The sequence below is a fragment of the Oxyura jamaicensis genome, chromosome 3, assembly GCF_011077185.1.
Source record: "Oxyura jamaicensis isolate SHBP4307 breed ruddy duck chromosome 3, BPBGC_Ojam_1.0, whole genome shotgun sequence".
In the NCBI taxonomy this organism is placed as follows: Eukaryota; Metazoa; Chordata; class Aves; order Anseriformes; family Anatidae; genus Oxyura; species Oxyura jamaicensis.
In genome coordinates this window covers 70,294,796-70,316,878 of record NC_048895.1, presented here as the reverse complement: position 1 = coordinate 70,316,878, position 22,083 = coordinate 70,294,796, and the positions used below count along the sequence as shown (strand labels likewise).

Genomic DNA, 22,083 nt, shown 5'->3' with positions numbered 1-22,083 from the left:
TTCAAGAAACCCACTTATTTTTTCAGATCTCCATCATTCATTTGCCCAAAGGCTACTACATCATTCATTTCCCAACAGTTAGTGTTTGCATGTTTTGTAAAGATAGGATAGTATCTTTTAAATGATGTTTAGTACTAACAGGTAACTGTGTCAAACGGATATTTTTCCATACTGTAGGTAATCTGAAGATAAAGCTATAGGTATACCTGTTGATTTTAGCACTATTACCTTTCTCATCCACTTTATCTACCATATTTCTGTCCCCCTCAAAAAAGTTAGCAAGGCACTGGTTTTGTAAAGGTCCAGTGTAATTCAGGAAGATATTTCTGAGACCTCAAATCTTCAGTGGCTCTCCATGCTTTACTTGCTTTTCTAATCTTTGCATTTATCTCCCTTCAGATCTCAACATCTGCTGCAGTTTGTCTGCCCAGGTTAGTGAAATTTTCCCCCTTTACCCACTTCTGTAATTATCCTGTGCACCTCTTTCTTTCTCGGTATTCCTCAATGTTGATCTGGCAGTATTTATTCTTGACTACTTTTTAGTTTTTATTACCTACTTCTGACACTGGGGGTGGTGGGAGCAAAAAAAGAAAAGAAAATCTTTTTATGAAAACATATTTAAGCTGTTTTCCAAGTACATATTGGAGAAGAGTAAAAATCATAAGTACAGAAAGGACAAAAACTGAGAAGAGTAAGTCAGATGTGTGTATTTCCTTCCCCTCCCAGACATGACAGTTCACTGCAAGAAAATACATTAGGTAGCAGTATATTCAGTAAGATTTTGAAGGATAAGAATGAAGCATAGAGCAAACTTCTGGCCTGTGCAATGCTAACAGATTGAGAGGTCTGAATTACATTGTAATTTTTTTGTATCATTCTCTAATAGTATACTACTCAATATATTTTTGGATAATACAAACTATTCTAATATCAGACAGGATATAGTTAAGTCAGAGAATAAAAAAAATAAAAATGTGTGTGTGTGTGTGTATATATATATATATATATATATATATATATATATTTAATGCTATTCTAATGGTACTCAGCTTCCTGTCTTTTTGGGTGTTTGAAGCATCATGGCCTGAATTAAACTCTTTCTGCTCCACGGGTGCCCAGAAACCTGGGATCACAGTTGACTTTCTTTTTGGTACTATTCTCAAACAGAGTCAGGAAACTTATTCATCAAAATTAAGTGAAGAAACGTTGTTCAGTCATGCAGACTAGCTTTTGTGTCCAGTTTCTGCTCCAAGAAAAGCTGCCTAGAAACCCTCTTTGCTCTTTATTTTTTGTTCAGACTTGTGAATTTCCTTCGAGGAAATCTTGAAACCTAGCTGTTTCCATTTGGTTGCTGCTAGTGAAGTCATGATCTATTTTCCAGGTTCTTTCCTGCTGATTGAGTTAAAATTTAAGTCATTACTACTGAGCAGAGTATTTCCTAGGAAAAGGGGAGCCATGGTTTTAGGTTGCTTCAGGCTGGAAAGAAAACTGTACACAAACGTCTATACCCTGAGGGAGGGCTGTAGCTCTGTAAGAGGAGGGGAGTCTATCATTATCTCTTTTTATTGTGTTTTAAAGGAAAATGCAAATACTGGATCAAATTTTGCTGGGCCCTGATCTGGTAGATATTTGTCAGCATTATTTGGCACTTCTGCCTAGAATCAAGACTACTGAGAGATGTGGTTTGTTTTCCACCTTGTCTCCCAGTAGAATGAGACAGGCACTTCACTCAGCCCTGTCAAAACTGAGGTGATTATGAGCATGTCCACAAGCAGATCTTAAATATTCAAGTGTTATGGATGCCTGCAGAGTTATGTGGTAACTGAATGAAGGCTTGAGAATCTGGTTTGATTTTACTCACCTGAATCCTATGGTTTCAAGAGTCTAGTCCTAAGAGACGTAATATTGTTGTGTAGACTAAGGAAGTCAGCCTGTCTTAGAAGATGGTAGCATTGTAATATTTATGTAGGTACATGAATGAATCCCTGTTTTATTAACCAGTCAGCTCCCTCCATCAGATTCGCTTCACATTCACATTCCTCAAGAGACTTTAAAAACACAATCTTCTTTATGTTCAAGGTTTTTGGAAGGAGCTGCTGTAATCAGTTGGTTTATTTTGACATATATTAATTATATAATCATACTTGTTAATCTTATTTCTAATTCTACGGTTAAGTTGAAAACTTTACCTGAGCTAATAGCATTATTTTGTAAAAATGGTAACTGGCCTGTTTTATAAAAGCTTTAGTTTAACTATTCATAAATTGCTCCCACGTTAACTACTTTGCTTTATGCCAACACTTATTTTCACTCCGATTTCAGTCCAGCTTCCAGAGTTTCACTTTGTCATCTTCTTGTCTAAGTAGTTATAAAACAGGAATGTTCTCATGAAACAGAAATAATGAACTTCTTTAGTTGTTCAATAGGGCAGATTCCAGAGACCTTGAATCAGTCCTGCAGCGGTCTTTCAGAAATGTTTTTCAATTTGAGGGGTATTCACCTTACTTGGCTAGAAGATTGTTAGCTTGACTGACTAGTCCTTTTGACCTTGTTTGTTTGGAAGTCAAGGCCAAGGCCTTATCAATATTAGACAGCATAGTACAACAGATCTAGTTTTCTTTTTTCTTTTTTTCATTTTTTTTCCTTTCAAGTCAGGGAAGAGTAAACTGGATGTGTAGCAGCAGAACCATATTACAGTTTTGCTCAAGTATGCTAAACAAAATTAGTCCATACTGTAAGTTTCACTCCCATTAGCTGCTTTGAGAATCCATGGTAAATTATGCTTAAAACAATTAGTCTAAGTGTTTTTTAATAGGCCCAGTGCATACAGTGTTAATCATCAGTGATTATGAAAGTATTTTCTTGTAACTGGATATTTGTACAGGATATCTTGATCCATTGTTTTGGAATAACATAATTTCTTAATCATAGCATAGCATATAATATGCTTGCTTTTAATTAGACAAGTTATAACCTGATACAGAATAATTTATCACATTAATAAATGCTACACGGATTTGAAAAGAATTACTATTTTTCTAAAATGTAAGTGAGATGTGATGTCAGGAAATGTTTTCCTTCAATCATAAGCTTATTACTAATCAAGTGTTCAGCAGAATTTTACCAAGCCAGAGCTTAAACAAACAAACTTTTCAAGTTATAACATTCAGTATGTATGTATTTGTAGTTATATATGTCCATCAAATCACTTCACTGATTCATCAAGAATAAGAGTGGGGGAATCATAATACTTTACCCAATTTAAAGCTTAACTAATAGCCGCCTATAGCTCAACTAGTATTAAAAATCTCCATAGCTTCTTTCAATTTCTGCTAGTTGGCAGTTGTTCCACATTTGGAAAGGTTTTCTTAATGTCTAACCTAACTTTCTTTTGGGGTAGCTTAAGCCCATTGTCCTCCTTTCCTCCACCTTTTTTTTTTTTTTTCCCTAGCCTTTACTCCCATTGTGAGAACCATGGGCTACCCAGATATGAGTAATGTCTACACTTGGATGTAACCCAGCTGAGGCCTTGGTACAGAGCAGGGTGTGAAGATCACACCATATGCCTTATGAATTGACATGTCTACTATTATTTTTTGCAATACGATGGCATTATTGGAACATGTTGAAACTTGATCTGCCAAACTTTCAGGTCCCTTTCTGAAGAACTGTTGCCAGGTCATTCTCCCATCTTGTTTTCATCTTTTTTTTTCTTTTTTTTTTTTTTTTTTTTTAAATCCCAAGTAGTGTTTTTTGTATATTATTTACCTCATACATTTTTTATGAAAATTAATCATATTTAGTTCACACTACCAACACTACTTGACTGGGATGCCAGGATGCCAAGATCATCTTGAAATTGTCTTTCTTCACAGTACCTGCAAGTATTCCCTCATTTGATGTAATTTGCAGATTCAGTAAGCGTTTTCTATTTCACTGTCCATATCATTAATGAAAATGTTAGATAGTGTTAGATTGGGGCAGGCTTCAATTCTACAATGAATCAGTAATAACTATTCTTCAAGAACAGCTATTCCAAACAGTTGAACATTCATATTTACAGTTTAATCTAAGTCATGTATCACAAACTGTTTCATGAGAACTGCTGTGTGTGAGAGAATGTCAAAACTCTGGCCAAGGTCAAGATAAATTACATCTAACCTCTGTGTCGACTAAGTTTGCTGCCCACAATGTAGTGGAGAGAAATTAAGGTTGTTTGACATTTTTTTTTTTTTTTTTTGGCAAATCTATGTTGATCCCTAGCTGGGGATGTTATCTGTTAGATGTTTAAGCATAGTTTTTGTTTGTTTGTTTGTTTAAATGTGCTTGACCTTTAACTTTCTAGGACTTGCTGATAGTAGCTTATTTTAGACATAGTGGCTAGTTCAGTTTTGAGAGCAAGATAGGTTTAGGAAATGCTGGATGAGGCCACAAGGAACTTGTAAAACTGTGATCGTAAGCTGTGGGCTGTAGTCTCAAATGAGAATCAATTTTAGAAAATGATTAAAAAGGCTAAGTTATTCAAAGATTTAATTCTCTTTCCTTGGGTACATATAACACTTCAGTTCTTGCATATCCTGGCTTTACTCCTCATCCTTGCTGGTCACTGTGAGCTTGCCCAGAGATGTGTGTGCCTTTTCCGTCTGGCTGCTGCTTGAGCCAGACCAATCCATCAGTATCCTGGTGCCCATTTCTTTAAGCTGTCTCTTGGGCATCCAATGGGTTGCAGTCTCTGGCATCTCCAGAAGCCAGGAGTTTCTACTGGGAGGCAGGACCTGAAAATATCTTGAGAACGTGGAGTTGTAGAGGGAATGAGCTGAAGTCATGGACTACATTGTGCTGCAAGTGTTGTCCCCTACTTCAGGCTACTCTCAGACCCCCAGCATGTTTTCTTGCACCAATCCCTGAATGCTTTTCAGGCCTCCCTGCTGGCATGCACCCTCTCAAGACCCGAGAGCTGGTTTAATTGCTTTAAAAATGATTAGCCTTTGTGACTCTAATAAGTGAAAAAAGTGTTATTGGTTAACGACCCTTGCCTTCTTGTCTCCAGTTTGTAAGTCTTATGCATCTGTTGCCTATTTTGATCTTTGGGATCATACTCATTCTCTACATGTTCTTAAAGATTACAATAACACCTCTTCTGAGATTTAAAAAACAAAAACAACAACAACAAAATCATTTTGGAAGGCAAACTTTTTCAGGACTAGCTATTTTGGAAAACAAAACTAGCTATGTGATTGTCAACCTAAGGTTTTCTTAATCTAGTCTGAATTCTTAATCTTTAAATGTTAAATAGGCCAAACAATTAAGCTGATAATTTATAATCTGAATTTCTTAAGTAAAACTGAGCGTATATATCATCGTGTCATAGTATGGCTTTGGGTTGGAAGGGACCTTAAAGATTATCTAGTTCCAACCCCACTGTCATAGGCAGGGGTGCCGCTCACTATCAGGTTGCCCAGGCCCTCATCCAACCTGGCCTTGAACACCTCCAGGCATTCAGTGCCTCACCACCCTCTGAATGAAGAATTTCCTCCTAACATCTAATCTAAATCTCCCCTCTTTTAGATTAAAACCATTCCCTCCTGTTTTATCATCTACCCAAGCAAAAAGTTGCTTCCCCTTCATTTTTATGAGCCCCCTTGAAGTATTGAAAAGATGCAATGAGATCTCCCCAGAGCCTTCTCTTCTTCAGTCTGAACATCCACAGTCCTTCAAGATACTCTGAATCATTATGGTGTATGGATTATTCTGTTTAATCTGCTTTACTTGGTGGAATAATGGAAAATTTCCTGGTTGTCAACTAAATAATCACCTTGTTTCTTATATTCTTTCCTTGTTTGTTATGTAGATTAAATTGGCCAGAGCTAGAAAGAAGTGTCACTGTTGTGGCAATATGTAAATGGGAATATCTCTTCCAGAAACATGTATATACACATACTTTTGTCAGGTGGACACTTGATTTATTAAAACAAAAATGAAAAAGAAAAATAAATACTTTATCAATCTCAGATACATTTTTATGGGAGTGCTATCATTCTATGTTAGGTATTAATAGTGCTATTTCATGCTTACTGGCATGAATATCACTATTTCAGTTGATGTTCAGGAGTCATGATTATTTCAGAAGTTGCTAGTCCATTTGCTAGCTTTTGGTTAAGCAGTAAACATTTCATTGGAGTCTAGATCAGAAATGTATTTGCATGAAATGACCTTCCATGTGCTTATTATTGTACAGTTCTCTGGGAACCAAGTTGCTTTTTTGTTTGTGTTGAGTTCTTTTGTTATAGAACAAACAGTGATTTATCTAGAGTTATTTCATGTTCAGTTTTTCAGCACATCCTGAAACTTTCAATCTTCTAGGACAGCTCATTGCAAAGTTCTTGATAAATCTTTATTAAGGCACTCAAGGCCTTTGAAGGAGTCATTTTTTTCAGGCATGTGGTCGGTTCTTTCATTGAAAGAAGGATTTTGTGTGATGGCACTAACAACAGAAAGGTCTGTGCATTATCAGTAAGGCTGTTCTTTTCTCAGATGATGTATGAAAGAAACATAATCATTTAGTTTTCTGAAATATTGAAGATCTACTTTTAGTCTTCAAGATGAACATCAGTATAATTTTTCCATTTATACCTGCTCCAACTGTGTTCTGTTGATTTATAATGCATTTACTTGGACGTGCACTTTGTTGCTGTCTTTTGCCTTTCCTGCCCTTCCAGCTTGAAAGAACAAATAATCTGAGTTCAATTGTCAACAAATAATCTGATTTCCTGTGAAAATCTGAGTTCAAGGCCATCGTGTCTTCTAATAAAACTGAATGGGTTTTTGAAGGCCATAGTAGCAACAGATGGATAAATCGATAGATTATGGAGATACTACAGTGCTGAGACTGACGACTAAGTTTCATGCTTTATACAAGTCCAGAGTTATTTGGGGTGTCTGGATTTAAAATTGTTATCTGGCCAAGAGGGCCCAATTAGTACTTAAAAATAAATAAATAATGAAACAGTTCTGAGTATTAGTGTTTATATCTCAGAGTGGATCCCATACCGAGTGGGATGGCCACTGTGATAGACCTGTCTCTGATCATACCTTTTGTGTGTAAGGTTACATTTTTAGCCTCACCTGGCACCTCATGCAAGGCTTTGTCTTGGTTACTTATGGTCATTGCTCACCACTTTGCATTCCAAGGGATCACCGTTGTGCTTGGAGATGTTTATAGGACTCATGCATTTCTGGAAAGCCTGAAAAATGAAAAGTGTGTTTGTGTAGGCTATCCCTTTTTTATTTTTATTGTTTAACTGTCTGGGGATGAAAAATCAAAACCAAAAGAACCTCCTGGCTACTTCAGAAAACTGTTAATTTGGAGCAGTTAGACTTACCTGGAATGTCATCTCCAATTTACATACAGTAACAGAGGTCTCTGTAAATGTCTCCTTTCATTCAGAACCAGTGTAAGGGTACATCAGGACTTGCATATATGTTTGAAGAAAATGCTACTTTTATAGGTTATATATTGCTGTTGGCCATCTCTTTCAGAAAGAAAGAGATTGCATTGCATTTAGCCTCCTAAAGCTTTACTTGATTGGGAATTCGCAACATGGAATATACACAGGAGAAAAGCAGCTGATAGAATAATTTCTTACTAGTTTATTATCTCTCTCAAATATGTGTTCCTTAGTTCTTTGTATTTGGAAAAAAGAACTGGAGCTGCACTCGGATTTTTCTCTCTGCATCGTTGATTCAGTGCATGAACATAGCTGAAATGTGTGTGCCTTGAATGGAAGATCTTGGAAAAATCGGAGTCTTGTCTGCATGGAGAGTTACCCAGGACAGTATATCTGAAACCCTTACAGCCACTGCCAAGTGGCTAATCTTTCATTTAGTCTCATCCTCACAGTAACAAGAATTTGGACAGTAAGATCTGTGTGTATGTTACTGTGATACAGATAGCAATGGTATAAGGTAGAACGCTGGGGCCAGGGAGGCATTCAATTATTTTATCCGTGGTCTGTATCTTGATTTGGTAAATGATACAAAGATAACTTATTTTAAAATGGTGAAGAAGCTGTGCTAGTCTGGCAAATATTGAAGATTTTCAGTTTAGTTCTACTTTTCTTTCTGTAGTGTAGAAAAAAAAATATTTAAACTTCCTTTGGGAAAAATGCGTATTCTAAAATTTGAATAATGAAAAAGTGTAAAACTCTTAATAATTTGCTGATTCTTTTATTTATAAATGCGTAGCCTTCATAATTCGGAAGTGTGGCAGATTTTCTGTCATAACTTTCTGTTTAGAGATATGTAATCCTAGATTTCCTTCAGTATGCTTTCCTTATCTCCTAAGCCTCTGGAGCTGCATTATTTGTACTGGTTGGCTCAGGCAAAATTGCAGGCCTCTGCTACACGTGGACAAATTAGATTTGTAACTTAACAAGTGTGAAAGGTTTGGTATGTTACTGAGGACAGGCAAAACCCATAGGGAAATGCTTTGGCCTTTGTGTCTGCCATGTGCCTGGGTCCCCCTTTGGCTGCCTACAAAGTCATGTAATTATAGCCTGTACAGTTCTGCAGTGACAAGAGTGTTGATCCATCAGGATTTTTGAGTAGTACTGTCAGCTAGAATCAATGGAAATCCTGAATTCTGGAGGTATTTATTTTAAGCTGCTTCATCAATCAATGTAATTAACCTATAGTGAATTAATCAGGAACCAATGTGTTCTGAAATATTCAGTTACTGCTGCTCTTACAGGTCGCTTAGCGGCTGTATCACTGAAGATTGAATATGGTGTTAAGGATGATAGGGTAGGATCAGAGGATGGGTGAGACTGGAAGCCCCCTCTTCTCCCAGATGTCTGGTCCAACCCCTGATCAAAGCAGGGTCAGCTGTGAGCTCAGACCAGGTCGCTCAGGGCTCTGTCCCGTTGGGTCTGGAAAACCTCTGGAGAGCCCCCTCCACTGCCTGCTGGGCTCCTGGGGAAACAATTTCTCCTTGCATCTTCTTGGAAGCTCTCTTGAAGGTTGTGGTGCTCTTACAAGGAGTGAACTCTGGAAAAATAACTGCTAATTTAGGTGTTTGCAGCTCAAGACAAGTAGCTGTTTTTTTCTTACCTAAGCTGGTTGAATCTAATGCTTTCCCTCTGACGGGAGAGAGGACAGCGTTGCACCCTTGGAGTGTTGCTTTGAGAAATTCAGGTGCTCATTTGCAGATGCGCAGCTAGTAGTTATCTAGATGTAGACCTTTATCTTACCTCTTGAAAAGCCTCTGGGGATTGGATGAATGAGGTCTGCTAATTAAAGGAACTGGAGGCTGCAGAAACATGAAAGCAGAACAGGTGGAAAGAGTGGCAGAAAACACCTGGGCTTCTCTGCCAGCTGGGCCAGCAGGTGTTGACAGACACAGAAAGGCAGGGTTGGGAAAACTCAGCTTCTCTTCTCCCCTTTGACAGGACACCATCAAGTACAACAGCTTATCCTTTGTATTAAGTATCACTCCAGAAGAAAAACGTCATCAGAATCTGTTCCTAAATGTGTCTTAAAAAGCAAGAAAAAAATCCTCAAAAAATAGAAATAGGAAGTATCTTTCAAACAAGTTAGACTTGATGTTTAAAAACAAAACAACACTTATTTTTCTTCCTTTCTGACAAAACCAATTTTATTAGACAGATAAATACTAGATTTAATAGCCTTTGTGATATGTAAACAAAACCCAACTGATCTTATATTTAAGAATATCAACCACCACTTAGCAAACGTTTATGTTGAAAAAAATGGCTCTGCTTGTGTATTAACAAAACAATCCTGAGTATTTCAGTCTCGAAGTATTTCCTAAAACTGCAGTTTACCATTATAGATAGGGGAATAAGGATTCTCTAGTTTAAAGTGATATTACATGATCAGAATTGCTTATAACAAAAATTGCTCTGTGGCTTTTGCTCGCCAGGCCTGTCAGCCTGCAGAAAAACATTTGAGACAAGGCGACCACGTCCATTGCTTAAAAATCACTTTCTTCAGATTACTTCTTACCTCTGAGTCTGCAATTTCTTATTGAGAACTAGCTCTCAGCACAGGGATCACAGGACTATGCAGATAATTTCTACATCTATTCATGCCCAGTTTGGTGCATTTGGTGTTGCCCAACAGTGTTTCAAAAAGTGGTTGTGCAAAAGTCTCTCTGATGGCTAGTTTCTAGCCTTCATGGCTGTTTTAACCCCACACATAAACAAACCACCAAAACCCAAACAAAATGAAAAACAAAATACCACCTAAAATTATTGTGCTTTAATACCCACAAAAGCCATTATTTGTGGTCCAGAAAGAATATAAAAGAAATCCAAATCCATCAAGCCAGTCTTGTGATTTTTCTTCTTCTTTTCTTTTTTTCTTTTACGTGACTGTAAAGGTTAGAATTACTGATACTGGTAATTCATCACGTCTGTGTTTGATGGTCTACTTGCAGGACTGTAGGTCAGCTGCTTTAGTTCTTTAGGTCGAAGTGGCTTGTTAAATTGCTCTTCCCCTGTGTCTGCCCTAATTATTATTGCTCTTAATGCACCTTCTCCTGCAAGTGCTTGCCATTGTGCTTGGCACTGCTGGTGGTTCCTGCTCCTCTTCCTCCTTTTGTCCCTCGATGTCAAGATGAGCCAGCCTGGGAGACCCCTCCTGCCTGCACTGTCTGGCCCCCGCCACTTTGCCCATTTCCCTCGTGCCCCTGAACTTTGTTACACGTTTGGTACATCTGCCTGAATGCACAAAACAGGATTGTGGTGATGCTCATTAATCGTTTGGTGTCCTTGGACCTAAGAGTATGACCTAACCAGTGAAGCAACCAGTTCTTCTAGGGATCATTTGAGGATTCAGCATTATGTTGCATCTATTGCTAGTATATTAAATGTGCCTTGGGGGGATGCTTTTTGAGATCTGTTTAATTTGCTGGTGTTAGCCTTGTTGTTTTCTTGAAATAAGTTCCTTAAAAAATGTGAATAAAGTAACAACACATTCTCTGATTGTTTTATTGTATTGCACTTCATACTGGTAAGTTGGTGCAGCAAAAATATTTTAAAACCTGTCCAAGTAGAATAAGCGAGTTGGATCGTTTGTGGACATATTTTAAGTCTGAGGGTCACAGATCACCTCTTTTTACCTCAAAGTTTTCTACACTTTCTCTTCCTTTTTGTTCTAAAGCCTGTTTATTTTCTCAACCCTCTTTTTAAACAGATGAAGCATGTAAAAGACAGATTTGGTGACAGTGTGCGAGAAGAAGTGCTGCTGCTGTGTCTGGGCATTACTTCAGGAATTGGCCGATTGATTTTTGGCAGAGTTGCCGATTATATTCCTGGTGCGAAAAAAGTTTATTTACAGGTATGTAAAGTTTACAGGTATGTAAAGTTTATTTACAGGTATGGTTTTGAAGGAATATACATGTATACAAAAAGTATTCTGAAGGCTACAGTTGCAGGAACCACTAAATAAACAGAATTAACTGATTGAGGATTCAAATTTGAGAGATTTTAACACTCTAGCAAACAACATATGTTTTTTGATGCTAGGGGTCTCTGGAGTAAGATTCATGAATGTTTTTTGATCTTTTTGGTTTTGTTTTTAGTGCTAAGAAAACATGGCTACTACCTACTGGCAATTTTCATCTCGGAAGGCCAGAAATTAGTAATCGTTAGCAAGGGAGTGAGATTTTCTGGATTTTGCTTTCCATGTTTTATCCCATAACTGCTTGATGTGTATAGAAAGATTTCTTCATGTTCTTCCACTAAGGATTTTGATTCTTCTTTCTTGATATTTGTTAGGTGATAATTTGATGCAGAGCATATTCTGTGCATAGCATGTGCTGATTCAGCCGATGAGAGTGTTAGAGGTGCTTAGTTGAGAAGTTTTTGCTGAATGAAGTGGGTTACTTGCAGAGAGTTGTGTGGAAAAGGTAAAAGTACTGTTCCTTCAGTTTCTGGAAATGCTGAGGCTTGGGGATGAATATGGATACCCATTTCTTGCCCTCCGCACTTATAAACACTTTATTTTTTATTTTTATTTTCTTAGAAAGTGTCAGTTTTAGTTCAGATTTTTGGAAAATCTTTAGTTAATAACTTACATCTACTGGGTGTTCTTATTCTGATGTTTTTTATAAAATGAGGAATAACAAGGGAGACATCTAATGGCTATTACCTGTACTGCATTACTCAAAACAAAAATTCTTGGGAAAGAACCAACTTTCTGAAGAAAAAGTATTTGTTGCCATGGTTACAGATGTACAGATTCCCTGATGAAAGAGACTGAGACTTTATCTCATTCATTTAGATTGACCCAGTACATATTCTTACACTTTTAGGAAACTTCAATATTAAGTTTTAGAAGTGAAAGGATGTCATTGAGGTGTTACAAGGCACAAATACCTTCAGATCTTTTTATCAGATACATATCAAACTTTCAGTAAATCTCTGTAAGCTTTTTTATGCTTTTTGTTGGATGGCTACCACTGAAATGCCATGGACCTATTTAGGGTACGAATTCTGATGCTTCTGCATACCATTGGTTTCTCCTAGTTTCAAGTGCAAAACACATGTTCACTTCTGCTAGGCTATTCACTGCCTCTTCATCTTCAGCTCTCCTGTTTGAAGTAAGCATTTTTAGGAGGGAAAGTGAATTTTCACTGCAGGTGTTATTCTGGGTTGTCCCACCGTTCCTGTCATCATCCTATCTTGTGTGAAAATTATTTAAAATGAATTTTGACCAGTGCAGGTAAAATCTCTATTTTCTCTTCGAACTTTACTGTGTTATAGTTGAACAGCTTATAAAAGCTCTATCCAGTAAACCCAGCCTTCATCTTTCTTCTGTTTCTGCAATCCCTAAGGAACTGTTTCACTCTATTTTGCTTTGTAAATGATATCTTTAGTAATAAAATCATATATTCTGTCTCTTACAGATAAAGTTTAGTGCTGTGTTTAACCTTAATATAATTAAAATACAGTAAATCTGGTCAACAATACCTTATTTAGAGTTTGTCTACCGATAACTAAATAATTTCTTAGATAAAAACTCAGCTTAAATAATGTTTGTATTTTACATACTGGAATACACAGAACTGAGAATTCCTTCACGTCTGTCCTTAAATTCCTACAAGAAGCTAAGTTCTTCAGTAGTTTCAGTTTCTGTGGAATACTTCAAATGATTCATGGCAGCTTTCTTTAGTATCCTAAATAAAGTACATTACCTAAAAGTAATTTTTATGCTGCCCTGAAAATTAAGTCTCATCTGCTTGTCTGCTTGAGGATTTTTCCTAATGAACTCATTTGATCATAGAGTCACAGGATATCCCCAGTTGGAAGGAACCCACAAGGATCATTGGGTCCAACTCCTGGCTCCACGCAGGACCACCCAAAAATCAGACCATGTGTCTGAGAGCATTGCCCAAATGCTTCTTGGAATCCACCAGCCTTGGTGCTGTGACCACTGCCCTGGGGAGCCTGGTCCAGTGCATTTGATGTCACTTACCCTTCAAAAAGTTGTGATGTTTAGGAGTGACAAGTGACCTTGTTTTCTTTTAATGCTTATGTCTCGTGTGGAAAACCTGTTTATGCATTGAGGTGGGACATTGGTTTCCTATGCTTGACATAGGATGGTGCATAAGCAAAACCTTTTCTTTAAATATTTGATTTGGAATGACTTGTTTCATTTTGTAGAAAGACACATTTGTATTCCTTTAATTTACTTCAAACAAATAATAATCATAAAGTTAATAGAATATAAAGATTAAATAGAAGATTAAAAACATACAAAGATAAACAGAAATGCAGAAGATGCCTTTGTGGAGAAAATGAAATTAGACTTTCAGGTACCACCTGTGAATATAAGCACCGTGAAGTCTTTGCTCCTAATAATACTGATATTGTTGCTTAAATTGCAGCAGTGAGGTGTCTAATTATAGTGTTTTAGTTGTATGATTTTTTTTAATACGTTTTGTGGCTTTTGTTTGTGAAAGGATTGAAGAGTAACTTCTCAAGAAATGTTGGTATGCAGGGAATTCCTTCCTTGCGCAATCATTGCAGAATTCTTTATTACAAATGCATTTTGAAAAATTGTGAAACGAGTGTTGGAATTTCTGTGACTGCATGTCATGACAGTTCTAAGTGTTTGTTTTATTTTGCTTTGTAATGGTGGCAATCCATGCGTATTTATCTTAAAGTAAATATGGGCAGACAATTTGATTTACTACAAATGCAAGAAAGCTCATCTATTCCCATTGTTTTTGCTGTTTTGATGCAGTATGTTTTTACGTTTTTCCATGGTTACATTTAGGTGGCCTCATTCTTCTTTATCGGCTTGATGTCTATGATGATTCCACTGTGCCATGTCTTCGGAGGTCTCATTGCTGTCTGTCTCTTCATGGGCCTGTTTGATGGGTGCTTCATTTGCATTATGGCTCCTATTGCCTTTGAGCTTGTTGGGGCTCAGGACGTCTCTCAGGCTATAGGATTTCTCCTTGGACTCATGTCAGTACCTATGACAGTTGGTCCACCCATTGCAGGTGAGAATAAATATGGTCTGTAGCTGTAAATATGCTTCTGTAGTTGCCAAATTTCCTGTACCTATATCCATGCAGTGCATTTACATTGGAAGTTTTTTCTGACCATGCCCCGGAATATATGATGAATTTAACTCCTGCTTGTGGATTATTAGTTCACTGTACTTTTAAAAAGTTTGCCTCAGACTTTTTTAAAAAAATATTTTGGTAAAACATTCCTCTCAAGAGAAATACAGGTTTTCAGGTTGGATTTAGGACCCGACGTTTTCCATGCTGTTCAAGTGATAGCCTATGTATTGATTGTGTAACAGAAGGACTCCAAGTTAGAATCTATGAAAATTAAATGGACTCAAAAATTTGCTCCTGTAAAAACAATTGTGAGCAAAAAAGCTTTGGTCACGTTAGTTCCGTCTTCTAAGCAACCTTAAATGGAAGTCTGTTTGACAAAATACAAGTTTTGAAGATGAAAACTGGGAGTTCTTTGTGAGGTGAGAATAACTTCAGCTACAGTATTTACCAACAGTGAATTTTGGTTGTAATTTACTGTTGGTGGGCTACTGAAAGATTCTTAGTAAGACATAGCTGACCTATGAAGCATTATAAAGAGCAAAATTATAAAGCTGTAACAGCATAGATTAGGTAATTTCTGATCTGTATCTACTGTCTCAGCTATTCATACTTAAATAGAATTTAACTAATAGAAGGAGTTTTGAGAAAGGGCGATTAGAGTGAATTGCTGAAAACCACAACTTTCTTTTTTTTCAATAAGAGGCTGTCAGGAATGCAATATGTACAGCATATCTAAAATAAGATTGAGGCAACTTGATCAAAGGCAACTGTTAGCAAAAGAAGGGAGAATTTCTCAGTTATTAGAAGACTAAAATGTTGGAGAAGGTGAAATGCATAACTTTCAAATAAGAAATATGATACACGTTTTTTAATGATGGAAGGTAATTAAATAGTTGAGTGATGACATGAGTTCTTCACATTAAGTCTTTAAATCAATTCTGCAATACCTTTCTGCAAATATTATGTCCATATTTGGCCTTCAGGTAGTCAGGTTGGTGATGATAACAATCTGTGCCAACCCTCAAGTTTCTGAATCCAAAGATGAGACGCAATTTTTGGCTATTCCCAAGGCCCTAGCATTTATCAGTGGTAATTCTATGCCTTTCCAGGTCTGCTTCGTGATCGCCTAGGTACCTATGATGTAGCATTCTACCTGGCTGGAGTCCCCCCACTTATCGGTGGAGCTATTTTATGTCTCATCCCCTGGGTCCATGAACGGCAGAAGTTAAAAGAAAGAGCAAAAACTGTTGATGGAGAAACTACTGAGAAAATGCTGGAAAATGAAAGCACTTTGGTGTCAGATGCTGCAGAAAAACCAGTCAAAGAAGTGGAATCAGGTTTTTGACGCTTTCTTTTCCTGTACCAGCATAACTTTATTCTACCAAAGCTATGTTTCTACTTTTTGGCTGAACATACTATATGATACTAAAGAACTTCTGCACTATTGCTCAAATTGCAAAACTGCTCTAAGAATCTTTTATACCATTGGACTTCTTTTGATGAGTCGTTGAGTTTGATTTCAAGCCATGTTTTCAAAGTATTTGAAGTTTTGTAGCATTAGTGTGTACATGCATAGTGATTCTGTGTGTGAAGAGAATATTTTTCTAATTCATCAGAATGTGTTTCTGGAAGTGTGGAAGCTGTTTTTGGTTCACTGACCCAGGATTCTTTAGTAACTTTTATGGTCCGTTCAATGCAGGCACACCCATGGGTGTTTTATACTGGAATATGTAGTAGCTCTTAAAACTGACTTAGTTTGTGAAGTTTCTCATGCTGTTTTAGAGTCTTTCATAATTCTATATCATGAACGTGAATATGCATCTTTTAGATTCCCCTAGCTCTTTCTGAAATCATTTTGCATTACAAAGCTAAATTATTAAACATCTGTTTTATTTTCTCTAAAAACCTCAGCTGGCTCAGTTTAATCACTCACCTGTTTTTGCATTGATCCATATTTTCACAGTAGCCTCAACAAAGAACATCAAGGATGAAATTTCTTATGGGAATAGGTTTTGAATATGCACAAACTGAGCTCAGAATGCAAACACATTTAAAAGTAAAGCTACTGAATGATAGATTCTTGAAAGTTTTTTTTTTTTTTCATTTTGTTACTGCAGTACTATTGTGTGTGTACATATACCTGTTTTCAGCTAAACCTCAGAATACCTGATAGTTCTGAAATTGTACTGACAGCAGTACTTTGGAGCAGTATTGTGAATTAGTCTAAATTTCAAATGATTCTATTGTACCTTTTAGGTTTTTATTTTTTTATTTTCAAAACCAAGACAGCTTTAAAGAATACATCTTAAGTGCAATAAGATGAAGTTGTTTTTAACATGTGGAAATGTACACGAGCTATTATAACAACATTCAACAATTAAAGATTTTTGCACTAAGTGAACATGCAGCTTTATTATGGGTCTTTACAGCTGTGTTCAGTTGTCTGTATGATACAGCTCCATATTTTATTCAAATGTAACAAAATGTCTTTGTGTGTCCGATCTGTTGCTTACCATCCTAAAATGTCTCTATTACTTATGTATTCTTAAGTATTATGTATTATTTGTCAAGTGTGTATTTCTGAATGCCTCTTTCTCTGAAAAAATATTTGAAAACACGATACTTTGAGATGAAAACATCACTGCTTTTCAGCTTGTGATAAAACACTTCCAAGTACATTGTTTATTTGTGGATTTGGATCACCAACGCAGTGGGAATACTTAAATATTCTTTGCTTCAAGTCAATTTAACACCGACCGTTCTTGTTGTCTTCAGAAGTGTCATAGCAGAGTAAACTAAATGTGATTTTGAAGACGAAATGCATATTTAAATGCATTTTCTTAATCAGTGACAATGCCTGTTCTTTACATAAACCACAGGGGGATACTGTTTTAAAATTATAACATTTCATATCCTTTCCATTTCTGTTGTTTTCCCCTTTTTCCAGCATTGTAGGAAACTGCTCAGAAAGCCCGTGTACGTTTGTGGGATATGAGACATTCTGTTAGCAGTACCATTACTTAGAGTGTTTACATCTATCAAAATGCAAAGTCCTTTAAACGTAATCATGCAGAGCATCCTAATTATTGGAGACCAGAGCTGATACCTTGCTTTTATTGTAGAATTTCAATCCCTGTCTCATGTGAGTAAGGCTGAAAGGAACTGGATTTTAAAATTAATGAGTTATGTGGAGGTAGAAAAATACCCAGTCCTTAAACAGAGGTCCCTTCAGGTTCGTTGGGACTTTTGCTGCTGCTGCATGTCCTACGTACTTCTAAAAATGTCACTAAACGTTAATGGTATTGTTAATTAAAAACCACTACAAAGTGCTGCCTTCATTACAGAAACGATAACAACAGCTTATGCTGTTCTTGTCTGGAGTTTTTCTGCAGAACATTTTATTCAGTATTATCTTCTATGTGGGCGATGCAAAAAATGGTGATTAAGATGTTGGTAAAAGCCTCTTGTTTCCTATTGCTTTATCGAAAATTATTCATCACCGGTCTTAAATTTCATATGTTCTAGCTTTGTGAGTTTTAAACCAAAGCTAAGGCTGCTTTTTAGCACTAATGCAATTTGAAATTATTGTGACAAGACATCTTGACATAATTATGGCACCTCCCTGACTTGGTGCTCTGGAGTATCTATATAAAATATCTGGGAGAGAACATAAAATAATTGCTGTTAAGTTTTATTAATAATATAGAAACAGCGTAACATTAATATGGATTAATTATTGCCAGACCCCTTAAGGACATACCTGTAAATAAAAATCCAAATGCTCATATTTGAGTAACTGAAATGTAAGTTATCTTCATAAATATGAACATATTTATGAATTTTTTTTTTTGTTTAAAAAAAAAGACTCCAGGGAAAGGACACAGTGAATAATTGTTTAGGTGTGACTACTACAGTGTTAGAAAGCAGCTAGTGAACGTGGGGTGTCGGAGGAGAGGGATGCAGAGTTAGGGTTAATGAAGTTATGTTGGTGTGATGACGTTGGAATAATGAAGCCATTTCTGGTGCTAGTGTTTGATTTACAACGATGCTGAAATTGGGAAGGCTTCAGAAAAATGTGAAATTTCATAAAAGTTTTTTTTTTTTTTTTAAATGCATGAGAATTCTGTTCGCATCTTTACTGCTAGTTTGTTATCTACAGGAAAAATGTCCAACAGAAAAAGCTCTGTTTTGGACATAAGCATAAGAGAACTGTGTCCTGTAAGGTAAGATGCAGTTCAAATAAAGTTCAGATTGTTAGCAGTGAGGCTAATTAAACATTGAGAAACTTACATGAAGATATATAGCATTCTGTGTGCCCTGAGGTTTTAAAAATGAGACTGTCTCCTCTTTCAAAAAAAAAAAAAAAGTAATAGCAACTATTCATTACATTTAAGAAAAAATGACTGCGTGATGTAGAAATGTTTGTTACTCTGAAAAGTGGAAGAGAAAAGCACCGAATAGTCAATTTTATTTTGAATAAATGTAAATTGATTTTTGTAACGAAACTTAATTTTACGTGTGAAAACCTGGTCATAAAAAAACTTGTCAAACTCATTTTGATGGCCCGATTTATGTCATGCCCAATTTAATCACGTTTGGGATAGACTCTAAACTTAAAATACTACTTTAGTTTGAAAGAAACCCTTAAATCATGCAAAGCTCCAGATCTATCCCTCTCTTAAGAACAGTTTGCAGTTTTGTATACATTGCCCCCCATCCTATAAACAGAACAATCTCCCTCCTTTTAACCATAAAATATTTTCAGGGGAGGCTTCAGAAGAAATTGGGTAGCAAGCAGTTCATTTAAGATGCTAGTGTGCTGAAATTTCTGGTCCTACTCTGCTGTAACTTAATGCTCCAGATCTTGAAAATGAAACTAATTTTGAGCAAGGGGTTGGTTTGATGAGTGGCTGACTCTTGTGATGTCTCTTCAGAAGGCATGAGATCCTTGTAAATCCAAATAAATCCATTCAGCAGAGAGTCTGAAAGAATGAAAAACCTTCAGATTCTTATTTATGTCTATGCTATGCAACAATATACAAAGCATAATTTATAAAAAGTATTGTTGGATTTATATTTGAAGACTGAAGTACCAATCAAATGTACTCATTCATTTCAAATGAATGTACTCTTAGATTTTTTTTTTTTTTTTTTTTTAACCAAGCCCTTTTTAACATTTAAAAATTCTTCCAATTTTCCTAATGCCTGTTCATGGACCTCCCTAAATTGCAAAGTCAGAGATGGCATGGCCACGAGTTCTCTGGCCCGTCTGTAGGGGTACATTTGCTATCAGGTGAGGTAAACAATTGACATTTTTCTCCTTTGGCTCCTCATACGTTGTTTGGGCATATACATTCCTAAATTCTCTTTGGAGACACTGGACTTTCAGTCGATGCACATCATGTTGCATGTGGACAGCACTTTTTCAGCCTCCCTGTTCTCAGACCTCTTCCCTGCATTAAACCTTAGCGTAGCCGTAGCCTGATAGGTAAGGCAAGTTTTTGTGAAGTGAAGGATGAGGCCGAGTCACCTCAGGAGGACGCCAGGGCAGTTTTCACACATACCAGATGAGTGCTTCGATCACACGCTTCATGTATAAAATACGGACACTGCCATTTCAAAGCAGAAACGCCCTGCTCAGTCACTCGCATCGGAGAGCATGTGCCAAAGGGGCAGGAGATGCTTCCTTGCAGCCCTGAAGGAGGTGTCTGAGGACGCGAAGGAACGCCTCTAGCCGTAGGATCATCCCTGGGGGTCAGCTGGAGCAGCTCGGCAGTGGGCAGGCCAGGGCTCCACGGAAGGAGATTCTGGACACCATGACGCTTCTGTCAGATCTGTCCCCCCAACAACGAGTGCATCCACGTGCCTGTACGTACACACAAATACAACACGTTTTGGCTGGGGCAAATGCAAGCATTCTGCATTTAACTACGGGAGCACTGGAATGTGGGAGACGGCTGAGAAAATAATTAATTTCCCTTGCACGTTTTGCTGTTGACAAGCATAGCGCCCTTGCAATTCCAGAGTGAGTTTCTGGGAATGTTAACCGGCATATTTTCGGTATGCCTTTTAGTCTTCTATGTCCGGTGTCAGCGTTTTAAATGTTTCAGAACCACGTATGCTTAGAGTGCTTTTATACTAAAATGTGTGCTAATACTGATAACACTGACATGTTTAAATATCTTTATAGGTAGCACATTTTGTATGTTGTTTTTGATATCAAGGATAGACGTTCTGCTAGCCTTAACTCCATTCTTTAAAATTCTGCTTTGTTAGAAAGGTTGAAAAAGAAAAAAAAAAAAGTGTCTAATGTCTTTCATGGTGCTAAAGTAATTGTGATCAATCTCAAATTATTCAGAATAAAGATGGTAGTTCTTGAGTGTCCCATTTGTTACTGCGTCTATCATTTTTAGTCTGGTTCTCCTGGAAAGCTAATTTTTGGAGTAATTTTGTGTTATATTCTGATACTGAATCTTGGGTGCAGACTTTGGTATAAAAAGCCCTTACAGCTTTTGTTACCGTTTATTCTGATTGGAAAGTCTCCTTCGCATTTGTCCCCAGATTAATATATTGTGCGACCCACTTCTTTCTAATTGCACTGACCATCCAACTGAGGAGCCGTGGTTTGTAACCGTGAACTACTGGCTTTCCAGCATGACATGCTTCTAAAAAGTCTGTGTACTGTATTTTATGTTCTGGGGTTTAATATCAAACACGTAGAGCAGTTGCCTTCACCAAAGGCAGAAGTAAAATCGAGGAAGGGTGGGGAAACTGGTAGAGCAAACTCCAGTGGCATTTTAAAGAATCCTGTATGTTTTGCTTCATGAACTGTAATTGAGTGAACCTCTGATTGCTTGCTGGCCCAGCGCCAGTTTCACCTCGACTTACCTTGGCAGAACGAAGCGTTTCCTCATCAACAGCCTGAGTAAATCACAGGGGTTCATTCACCTTTCCTTGGTAGCGGGGCCAAGTATTTCCTTTTCTTTAACAAACGTAAACAGCGTCTTCCCCCAGTGATACGGGGGAGACATTCCTATTCGTCCTGGCTTAGGCTCCAGGCTACTTGTATTTCTAATTAAAATTTGAAAAAGATGTCTTTTGAAAAGAGCACGAGTATTGCTGCCATTTGTACGCCCTTACGGTACAAAACATCTTTGTAAGCATGAAAAAGGCAAAAAGGCTTCTTTGGAGAAGTCTCCTTATGGAATACATTACAAATATTTTCATACATTTTTCATTTGGAATGGTCTCTACCTATGGACCTCTGAATGGAGGTTCAGCAGCGTCTAAGACTTTGCACTGGTTGCAAAGATACTAACGTGGCTTTGAGCAACCAGGCTTAAAGGTTCTTGCATGGTTATTTCTCATAGCTAGATTTTTTTAATATGCATACACCCACTCCTTCAGGTTATTGTACTGGAGCTGTGCCTACACCCCGCTAACCAGTGCCAGGAGAAACGGCACTGGGTTGCCAAGGTCTGCATACA

The 22,083-nt window shown here is 37.1% G+C and overlaps 1 protein-coding gene and 1 long non-coding RNA gene across 2 annotated transcripts in view; one reads left to right on the top strand and one right to left on the bottom strand.

Annotated features, from left to right (window-relative positions):
* The window catches only part of SLC16A10 (solute carrier family 16 member 10), a 70,610-nt gene extending 49,637 nt beyond the window's left edge, over window positions 1-20,973 (top strand). The window contains exons 4-6 of the mRNA XM_035322124.1: window positions 11,215-11,358; window positions 14,302-14,530; window positions 15,706-20,973. Coding sequence (XP_035178015.1) covers window positions 11,215-11,358; window positions 14,302-14,530; window positions 15,706-15,941 — 609 coding nt within the window. The 3' untranslated portion in view covers window positions 15,942-20,973. The remainder of the gene's footprint in view (window positions 1-11,214; window positions 11,359-14,301; window positions 14,531-15,705) is intronic.
* On the bottom strand, window positions 12,836-13,823 carry LOC118164535. The gene is made up of 2 exons (XR_004749530.1): window positions 13,498-13,823; window positions 12,836-12,992 (listed from the first exon to the last, which is right to left on the bottom strand). It is a non-coding gene; the product is annotated as an uncharacterized LOC118164535 (long non-coding RNA).
* Window positions 20,974-22,083: the final 1,110 nt, after the last annotated feature.